The sequence below is a fragment of the Serpula lacrymans genome (assembly GCF_000218685.1).
Source record: "Serpula lacrymans var. lacrymans S7.9 unplaced genomic scaffold SERLAscaffold_18, whole genome shotgun sequence".
NCBI lineage: Eukaryota > Fungi > Basidiomycota > Agaricomycetes > Boletales > Serpulaceae > Serpula > Serpula lacrymans.
Window position 1 is genome coordinate 680 of NW_006763307.1, and position 11,188 is coordinate 11,867.

The 11,188-nt window shown below is 44.1% G+C and overlaps 2 protein-coding genes across 2 annotated transcripts; one reads left to right on the forward strand and one right to left on the reverse strand.

Moving 5' to 3' along the window:
- Nucleotides 1–1,091: 1,091 nt before the first annotated feature.
- On the reverse strand, nt 1,092–1,316 carry SERLADRAFT_402954 (uncharacterized protein; the record flags this gene model as incomplete). Its single annotated transcript, XM_007324059.1, has 1 exon — nt 1,092–1,316. A coding segment is annotated over one exon (225 nt), but the record flags the coding sequence as incomplete, so codon positions are not given.
- Nucleotides 1,317–9,921: 8,605 nt separating this feature from the next.
- On the forward strand, nt 9,922–10,980 carry SERLADRAFT_453859 (uncharacterized protein; the record flags this gene model as incomplete). Its single annotated transcript, XM_007324060.1, has 4 exons — nt 9,922–10,183; nt 10,239–10,622; nt 10,673–10,698; nt 10,752–10,980. 3 exons carry the CDS (start codon nt 10,245–10,247, stop codon nt 10,930–10,932), a joined length of 585 nt encoding a protein of 194 aa, XP_007324122.1.
- Nucleotides 10,981–11,188: the final 208 nt, after the last annotated feature.

Below are 11,188 nucleotides of genomic sequence, written 5' to 3' on the forward strand. Positions count from 1 at the left end.
TATTCCAGCAAAGAATGTCTCCTCTGTATCAGATGTTTCTTCATGAACCTCAGGAGTGTTAGGTTTCTCCATGGAGTTGTCATGCTGCTCTTTTTGAGACTGTTCCTCATCTAGAGTCCTTTGATAATCTCGGTTTTTGTCTGCAGGATGGGTCTGGCAACTGCTTCTGTGTACTCCTAGGACTTCAGCAGGCATGACTGCTCTATTAGGAACTTGTGCAGGTACTCCAGGGAGTAAACACATTTGTGTATTTGTTGCCCCACTCACTCCTGAAGGTGTTGAATCACTCCTCGGAGGTGTTGTATGCCTTCCAGAAGCTGATCCAATGGACAGGCTGTTTAGCTGTATTCGGACTTTTTCCACATCAGCTGGCTGTATGTTGAGGGGCTGTCCTCCCACTGACTGTAACTCTACTTTGGCTTTCTGTTCTGAAGATGGCCAGTGTTCAGGTCTTGGTTGTAGAGACTGTTGTGGAGGGTGTCTTAGCTGATCAGGTGCTCCCACTGCTCTCGGAACGTCTCCACGGAGGTATTGCCCCACTGCTCTTGGAACATCTCCTTGGAGATGTGGTTCCATTTGCAATTCATTTGGATCTTGGATCCGAGGGTCAGGATCATCCTCCTCCAATGTTTTTTGGTCTGGATAGTGAGCATTCTCTGGAATGAGTCCCTCCCACTGATCTGTGCTAGTGTCTGTGTTCCAGGGAGCAGTGTCATCCTTTTGTACCTTTCCGGATTCATTGAATATGACATGCCGACTGGAAAACACAGTCTGTTTTTCAGTGTCTAGGAGTTTGTAGGCTTGCTTTCCATGTGTGTAGCCAATCATTATGGCTTTGCGCCCCTTGGAGTAAAACTTCCCTTGCCTTTTGTCTTTCGGAATCAAGGCATATGCTTGGCATCCAAAAGGGCGAAACAAAGTTTGATCAACTCTCCTTTTAAACAGTATTTCATATGGGGTCTTTCCATGGAGTCCTGATGCTGGGCTGCGTGCTGTGATATATGCAGCTGTTTGCATGGCATCTACCCAAAATGACTTTGGGAGCTTGGAATCATGGAGCATAGTGGTTGCTAATGTAGCCAATGTCTGATTCATGAGTTCTGCAATGCCATTTTGTTCCGGAGTATCCGCAGCTGTAGTTTCTTGAATGACACCATCTCCTCAGAGTTGATTTTTGAATGCATTGCCAGTATATTCTCCTCCCCCATCAATCCGGAGAAATTCTGTGTATAGTGGAGTGAAGTTTTCTTCTCCCAAATAAGTCCGGAAGAATGTTTAAACATCTTCTTTCCATTGCTTGTATCGTTCCAGTGCTTCACTTTTATGTTTTAGGAAATATATCCATGGAAATTTGGAGAAATCATCTACAATTATAATCCAGTACCGGAAACCCTCCCTGGAAGTTGGTTTGATTGGTCCTCCAACATCTGTGTGCACAATTTGTATGGGGTGCTTGGCTCGGTTTCCTCCAGTGAACTTGAAAGGTAATTTCTTCATCTTTCCTAAAGCACAAGGTTCACAAAACTCCGGGGTTCCGGTAAGGGTGTCTATATCCTGGAGCTGTCTTTTTGTAACCATTCATTGCAAGCGGTCCATTCCGATGTGTCTCATTCTCCTGTGCAATAAATTTACATCTACTGCTGCAAAAGCTGACTCTGGGTTGATTTCAGGTTTTGCTTGGATGTAATAAAGTCCTCGCTTGTGTAACGCAGTGAGGATAAGTTCCTCCAATTTCCGAACTTCACAAGCATTTGACCCTGCTGGAAAAAGTGTTGATAACCCCGTTTTGGACAATTTGTGGACAGAGACAAGTGCTAAAGTGAAGTTTGGCACAAGTAAGGCATTTGACAGTGCAATATTGTAGTCCTTTTTGCCAACAGTTGCTTGTAGGATTACTGTTCCAATGCCAATGGCATTTACAGAGGATTCATCCCCAAAACTGATTGTCCTCGGAGGATGCAAAACATGGTATGTTCCTGGCTCAAACCAGGAGCGGTGAGGGACCATGTGGGATGTTGCTCCGGAGTCAATAATAATTGTTGTTTTGGACTTATCGGGTTCCAACACAAGGTAAGCTTGAATGCGTTTAGCAAGGGGCTTGGAAATATGTACATGTTCCAATGCAATATGACTCTGTTCCTCCTCGGAGTCAGATCCAGATGATTGCTCCGCTGTATTTGCCTTTTCCTTCTCTTTTCCTTTATCCTTGTGTCTTTCCTTTCCCTTCTTCCTTTGACCTTTTCCAGCTGACTGAAGTGTTTGACACTCCAAGGTGTTGTGTGATTTGGCTTTGTGGAAGTTACACCATTTCTCCTCGGATTTGAGTGCTGTTTTGGAACCTCCAGGGGCCTTCCCTGACTGTCGTGCAACTTCTGCAGTGATCCGGATCTCAACTGCATCAAAGGTAAGTTTATTTTCTTCAACCGTGTTGATTACTGATGACTGAAATATTTGCCATTCAGGAGTGCATGGGAGAGATTGGAGAAGAGCAAAAGCCATGAGTTTGGTATCAACTCCTAGTTTCATTCCGGAGAGGTGTGAATCAATTGTCCGGATTTTTGCAATGTGGTCCTGGATAAGTGATGTCCCATCCCAGGACAATTTGGTGAGTTGCTGGAATGAATAGAAGGCCAAGGCAATGTTGGACGTTTGATGGAGTGAGACAAGTTTATCAAATAACTCCTTGGAGCTGGTGAGGTCTCCAGTCCTCATTAGGAGGGCATCAGAGATGTGGTCCTGGATGATTCCATGTGCCTTCTCATCCTTAAGTATCCAGGTGATCTCAGGATTCTCCTAGGAGGTAGGTTTTCCTGGTGAGGGCTTAAGCTCCTCTCCAGTAACAACCCGGAGAACTTTTTCCTGACGTAGCTTTGAGATGATCCGGAGTTTCCATATCTGAAAATTGTTGGGTCCAGTGAGAACTGGACATGTGGATGTATCGCGTGCTGTGGTCATGGTTCCGAGGTTGCCGTTTCAAATAAGAATTATTTCCTGCGTAGCTTTTGCGCACCAGGGCTCATAACCTAATAAAACTATGTGAAACTCAGCCGCTGCCCAAGAGGCTATAGAAATGACTTTATTATTTACCTATGTGAAACTACAATTGATGTTAGTTTAAGGTGATCTCTAATAAATGTAATGTAACACACCTTAGCCGCTGCCCAAGAGGCTATAGAAATGACTGAGGTATTTCTTGTGAGGCAACGATAAACTATAACAAAAACAAAACCTGTCTCCTTCTGCACTTGCAGGGAGTAAGGGGTCCGATGAGCTTGAGGTCAACAGACGCTAGTAAATATAGCGAGTAGAGGACTTTGAGAGGTAAGCTTCGAAGGTTTTCATTGAGGAGTAAAGCGGGTAAATTCAGTAATAGAAAACTAAGGAGCCATACATGAATAGGTAAGGCTTTATATAGTGAACTGTTCGTTCCTCAGACCGAAAGGAGAATATACAAAAAGTGGTCTGAGGAATCAATTGGCCAATAAGAAAAAGGGAGAACAACTATTGTACAACTTTTAACTTGATTAATCAGCGGTGAGAGATTTGTACTAATAATAGAGGTTTGTTACGCGTGTTCAGGAATCGTATCCTCATGATAAGGTACGATCCTGATCAAGGCGTTTATTAGTGTATCCAGGCTTTACTGGGGCTTGGAGCTGGTTGGCGAGATGCCTACTACCAGTCCCTACCCAGTGTGCTGGCTGGCTGGGAGCGATACCCAGTCTCTGATCTGTGATATAAAATGGTAGCGATGGTTAAGAAAGCCTGTGAGGGCTATGAGAAGTAAAATGGCAAATGATACCTCTAGCCCTAGAGCCAGAGGTGTAACGGGAAAAGCGTTCAAGAACCAAGACATAGCGAAGATAAGAAAATAATAAAATGGTCCTTACATTTCTATACTAAGCCCCCTACTACTTATAGTCGGAGGTGCTACTTGCTACAGTATAATGACTCCTAGGAGTACAATTGTGCTCCTAGGAGAACAATGGTGACCTCATGGAGTGGTGGCTATGCTCCATGGAGAACAATGGCTGCTTTGGCAGAGACCGGGTTTATCCGGTTTTGTCACTACAGGTATGTACCACCTATATTTGCCATAGATTTACAGAGAGGTGATTACACATCCATAATACAGTGCACTATTCCAGTCTTCAAAGGACTCTTACCACCACCCTATAGTCGGAACATAACAATACTATTGTTTCATCTTGCTGACTGGCATGCATTAGCCAAACTCCGGATGCACATGGAGTCAACATTAGAAGAACTACACAATTCCACCATCAATGTAGGGAAAAAGCTACAAAGATTTCAGGACATACCTGCTGCAGCCTTCCAAACAAAAGAACTACCACAAGAAGTGTCTGCACATATGCATCGGGCAAAGCATGATGGTGCCTTGAATCAATCTCACGCCAGTGGAGTGGTGGTGGTGCTGAGCGCTCAAATGAACCACAGACATTGCGCATAAAGAGGTTCAACCTGTCTACATATATAATCCATGCTTTAGGTGACTACTTTAGGACAATTCAGCTCTTTGGCACAACAGATTCCTATACTACACAAATTGTAAGTACTTTCAGTCTTTAGCCTTTGTTGGTGATGATATTTAAACACTTTTCTTACACACTGGCAGGGAGAGTTGGCCCACCAAAACGTAAAATGTACCTACAAACGCACAAACAAGAAAAATCCTATTGCACAGATGATGCAACATGAGCGTAATACAACTCACTTCCACAATAACCACGCTCAAAATCCTGATATTATCAGAAGTCACCCCCATCAGGCTGAACACTGTGAAAATGATACAGTCTCTTATAACAAGATCTTACCAGAAATGCATCACCACATTGCAAAGTCAAGAACTATTTCTCTCAATATCTTCTCCTGGTCCCATTTATTCCCTAGTGATGATCCTGCATTTGTGGTAAGTCCATGTAAAAACCAAGAGTTAGTTACTCTGGCGCACATAGGGACACACTATAAAGGTAGTGAATGGGGAGTGGTTACCCCTTAGGCTGCAGAGAGTTTGTTGGTTAACAACAGGAGGACTTGCTGAGGAGTCTCCTGGATCTATTGGGGTATATATACTAATACAGAGTGTTATCACAACACAATGGGATCCGCACCCGTGTACAGTGATTCTGGACCTTCTGGGCATGCAACCAATCAGTATGCTTTCCAAGTACGCCTTGGTAGCTTAGTTGGTAAAGCACCAGACCATGAAAGCTGGAGTCCCAGGTTCAAGCCCTGGCCAATGCATGTTTTCTCATACTATAAACAAATGTCATAATTTGTCAAGTGTTTGTACTTATGTACTGTACAGTTGATAAAGACAGTGGCTGATGATGTCATGGGGTCTATACCGCATGACCAGCTCCACTGCGTGAGAGAGTTGTATCTAAAAATAAGAAGAAAGGCAATGTGGCGCGAGAAAGAGGAGTTTGAACAAAAGGGGAAGTGCCGCGTGGCACCCTGTGTGAAAGCTAAAGTACAAGGTTAAGGCGGAGATTGAAAATGAAAGGAAAGGTCCAAAAATTGTGTTATCATAACAGTCCATATATTTTACTCCAGTAAACAGGCTTTGAGTAATATCACGCAGAATCCCTTACCAAAGCTAAAGGATCATTTACTAAATCGACTACTCAGCCTACAGTTTAGCCCTGATAGCTATCATTTTAATGAGGCCGACAGTTGCACAATCAAGATTCTCGAGAACAAACTGTATCCATCCAGTATTCTCCACGTCAACTACACAGCCTATGATGTTCGCCGTGGCCAGGACATTATCAATTCGCGAATGGGTGGTAATGTAATGGTATTATCTTGCAGTACCGCATCAAGAAGTCATCCTTTCTGGTATGCCCATGTGCTAGGCATATTCCACCTTCAGCTTCTTCACACAGGTCTATTGTCGACAAATTTATCTGTTCAGCAAATTCAGGTTTTATGGGTTCACTGGTTTGAAATTGTAAAAGGACATGATACCAACTTCAAAGCAGCTCGTCTCCCAAAACTCAAATATATTTCAAGTGATAATGAAGGGGCATTTGGGTTCCTTGACCCATCCCTTGTTGTCCGGGGATGTCATTTACTTCCTTGCTTTGCAGATGGACAAACTTCTTCGCGATTTTTTCCCTCCAATGAAACTTGTGCTGAACCATGTAATAAAACTAAGTGAAACTCAGCCGCTGCCCGAGAGGCTATAGAAACGACTTTATTATTTACCTATGTGAAACTACAATTGATGTTAGTTTAAGGTGATCTCTAATAAATGTAATGTAACATACCTCAGCCGCCGCCCGAGAGGCTATAGAAACGACTGAGGTATTCCTATACTAAACCCCTTACTACTTATAGTCGGAGGTGCTAATCGCTACAGTATAATGACTCCTAGGAGTACAATTGTGCTCCTAGGAGAACAATGGTTACTCCATGGGGTGGTGGCTATGCTCCATGGAGAACAATGGCTGCTTTGGCAGAGACCGGGTTTATCCGGTTTTGTCACCTCATTATTAGATTATGAATCAACGAACTATGTGAATATGAACAGTTTCTCTCACCCATCCGAAAACTCCTTCTCTGTCACACAGCCATATGCACTGGATCACTGGTGAGTAGTAGTGGATTGGAGGTGTCATCCTTGTAGCGCACAGATGAGTGGTGATGGTGGTGATATTGCTGACGTCTCTTCGCAATTCGAGCCATTTGACAATCAATGCATCAATGGTCATCAATATTTGCATGAAGTTGCGTGCTTCGTCAGAAAATTCGACCCAGTCTTCGTGCCCAGAGTGGATATCTTCACCTAAGCCATAGCTGCTCCGTCAGACATTGTTTGATGCGGCTGTAAGATGAGAGGGAGTATGTATTGACGTCTTTTTACCGTTAATAAACGATATATGTGATTTTAGCTTTGCTTCATGTCCGAGTCACGTACTACATCGTCGACTCAATGGCAGACTCAGTCTCGAGCCCCATCCAAGCCATATTATTCAATGTTCTCATACCAGACAACCTGGCTACTCCCATACATACATATTAGTCCATACCAGTCCATACCATATCTCCAAAAAATACACGCTTGGGCGGTACCAAGCAACCTGCCGCTGAGCCTGCCAAGTTCTGCCGACTCATTCTCAACCCTATCTCATATGGGTATCTGTATGGTGATGTTTGCCAATCGCCACCAGGAAGTACCAGAGTTCAACCGTTTTCGTGATGCCGATACCCAAAGTAACTACTGTCCCTGCATGGGCGTTTCTCGATGCAAATGCTGCTGTGAATAGTCTTAACTCTCTGAATCATAAGCTTGATCTGCTGACTTTTGCAAGGGTGGCTCTTTTGATGTCGATGCTACTGCAACACAGTAAGATTTGTGTCGGTGGTCTCACATCTTATAGCTTGTGCTATATGCTCATCAGTCTCCATTTCAGTTGGCCCCTTATTATATGGCATCCATGATAGCTAGTGCAGTATTCTCGACCTCTAATGCGACGTCCATATCAACTCGCACTCCTAATCCCTAATCCCTCGACCTCGTGCATGATGCCCACACGGACTAGCATTCCCAGTTCCTCACATTCGAAGATCGGCGCTATTGTTGGCGCTGTAGTCGGCGGCGTAATTGGCCCGGTAATTTTAGCTACAGGAGTTGTTTGTGCGCCGGTGTTCGAGATGTCATAGCGACAGTGATCTACATGAAAAATCATCCCTTGACTCTCTACCTGTCAGGCTGGCTATACTCAACATCGTTTCAGTGGCATATCGCAGGACAACCACCATCGAGCCTCTTAAGGTACCCTCTATTTGGGTATCTATGTGTAGTATATCAGTCCGGATGCTAAAGTTTAGTGTTCTTTCTAGAATCCGGATGACCCTAACACATTCCCTGTTTCACGTAATCCTTCGACGTCCTATATAATCGATGATTCTGATCCACAGCCTGTATTCTAGCCAACTGTATGGTTACTGATGTGATTTTCCCACCGCATGGATCATATACCGGCGCTTCTTAAGTTTGATCCTTGTGTAGCATCAGAAGTTTCAGTCACTATTATCTTGGTCCACAGTATGGCTTTCTTATCTGGAACTAAATGTCTGAAAACAAGTCTTTATTAGCTCATCACTTGTTTCAACTTAGCACCCCCATGTTGCAGCGATTCCGGCGAATCCAGTCCGCAGATTTGCAGCATCAGCATCAACCTCGGTACAACCTATGAAACCCCTTTGCGACAGATATTTTTTTGAATTCGTTGAAAATAGCTTCGGTGATGGGCACGCCTACATACGAGTGTCCCGACCAGTGTTAAGTATCGTACTAACGCTTCGAATCCTACTTCTGACCTCCCTATCTTGCCGACGAGTATCGGGGAGCAGGTATGATATCTTCTATGTAAGTTGATAATGCCCGGAAACTGATATACCATCAGGTGCACAGGGAGGTATAACTCTAGCATGAAGTGTGTAAACTTGAACAAAACTGCATTATCGTAAAGGCCCGGCGCCCAACGTCCCCGATCAACTTCTTCGAAGATGAACAATGGATAATAATTTACCTTCTCGATTCAAAAGGTATCCCTTTCATCACAATTGTGAAAAGAGAACTTAACACATTTCATCTCCTTCCCAAAGCTGTGCTATGACGATGGTTATGATATTATCAGGTCCCTTGATTGATACATCTTTGGTAGATTCTCATACCACCAACTTCTGGCCATCTGCGAAACAACAACTTTTGCGTTGAGCTATGAATGGAGTTAAAAAGCAGGCTTTCGTTCAGCGTTCCTCGACATTCTGCTCAGAAAATCACTTTTGAGACCACCCACCATGTATCAGAGATCTTTGGGGACCTGGCTCGTAGTTTTAACGACGCTATTAGGCCTTCCAAGGATCATTGCTCAAAATTCAAACGTGACTTGCGTGGATCTGCTTTGGGTATGTCAACCTATCTTTGCCAAGCAAGTGTACGAATGCAAGTTTCAAAATCTGTTCATGTTACCACAGGCAAAAAATGGATTGGGTCAAACCCCCTGCGAAGTCGCGTCTTGGTGATAGTGTGCTCCGGAGGTTTGTGTCAGACCACTGATTGATTTCCTACCTTGACTCAGTTGATATGCACCAAATATCATAGTATATACTGTAACCCCTTTAGCACCCGGAACACACTATGGTGTTTCATTCAACGGGGCGCCTGAAAGCTGCCTGTGCAACTCTGTTGTTTACTCGCTATTTAGTGCTTGCGCAGGCTGTCAGGACCGAACATGGATACCGTGAGTGATACTCGCGAATTCCATGATTCCAAACTGATAAACATCTTAGCTGGACTACCTGGAATGAAAACTGTAGTACGGCTTACTACCAAGAGTGAATCATTCTAGAATCATCAGAGGGTAAGTAGTTTACTAATGGTCCTCTTAGATTTCCAGACCGCATACCCCAGCAAACTGTCGTTCCTGGATGGGCATATCTTGATATTAACGCTGTTGTAAGCTTTTATTCCCTCTAATGAAAACCTTCAAATAGTGATTTTGCTTTGGAAAGGGGGGCGGCTCTTTCAACGCTACTGCAGCGCAGTTAAATTTATGTTAGTGGCCTAACATTTATGTGTGCTAAAAGTTTATAACGTGCATTTCAGTCGCCCCTGCATCATCGGCAACTGTAGTACGACCTACAACAATGTCCTCTAGTGCGACATCCGCTGCCACTCATGCTTCTAACCCATTGATGTCCACAACGACTGGCACTCTTGGCGCATCGGCGGCATCGGGCTCATCGACGGCATCTGGCACATCGACGGCTTCTGGTTCATCGACGGCTTCTGGCACATCGACGGCTTCTGGTTCATCGACGGCTTCTGGTTCATCGACGGCTTCTGGTTCATCGACGGCATCTGGTTCATCGACGGCATCTGCCTTATCGATGGCATCTGGCCCAACCAACGCTCCCAGTTCCTCACACTCAGAGACGGGTGATATCGCAGGTGGTGTTGGTGGTGTAGCTGGTATAGGAATCATAGCTGCAGTTGCCGTGTATCTCATGCGCCGTCGCGCAAAAGCACAATCCAGTCGCGGCCCATGTGGGAAATCGTCAATAGATTATTCATCGATGGGGCAGCCTATATCTCCACGCATTTACGAAGGCACGGCGCAGAACAATTATAAGCGACCGAGACTCTTCGTACGTGTCATTGTTTGCTATAATCAGCTTCATCAGATTGAGCCCTTGTATCCAGAACACGGATGATCCTAATACGTACCCCACTCATTCACATAACTCAGTCACATACAGCAACAGTTCCGACTCACAGCCCAATATTCGGCCATCTATGCCTAACGTTCAGACCAGTCCACCACGCTCTGGCCCATATATCGGCTTGGCTCAGATTTAACCCCTTTGTCATTGTTTTCTTCGATAGGTTGACAAATTTATGTTTTTCCTTGGTAGATTTCAAAATCACGACTGATAGTCATCGCTATTTATCATTCTTCATCCTGGAAGTATTCGTCGCATACTGGAGATGTGATAGCTTTGGTGATGTCACATTCACTTTGGACATCAAAAATTGTTGTACAGCATCTACGTCATTTGCAAATGTTATTGGGCTTGTTAATTTTCCAGTGAGATTCATGTCAGATTTTGCAGGGAGCTGTACTGACTACGTACATAGTTTGGGTACTCATTACTGCTTGACTCGTAAGTGAGATCATGATGTTCTAAGTTTCTACTTACTCTCCATTTGAACTCAGATTACAAATTGTAGTACACAGTGTGCTGGCATCACGTATCTTATTCAATCTTCGTAAAAGTGATGCACATGTGCATAACATTGATACTAGTCTCAGCATGTTGGCTGCACTGAGTACTGTCAGGTTTCAATCTGCCACCCTAGGTGAGAGGGAGGAACCTGAAGGAAGTAGTGGCCTGTGAGGGTGACATACAGGAAGAGAGTATTAGATCCTTTATATTCACAATAAGGCACAGTGTTTGACTAGTGGATTCAGCAAACACTATGCAAATGACTCAGATTGTTCACTGCCAAGTATTGTTAAACTGGTTTATGCCAATGCTGAAGTCAGATTCTTTACTTACTTTGAGATTTTGTCACACCTCATTAGGGATGGTAAATTCTGGTTCAGATAAATGGTTCAGAACTGAGAACTGTCATCATGTGTTACAGAAAAAT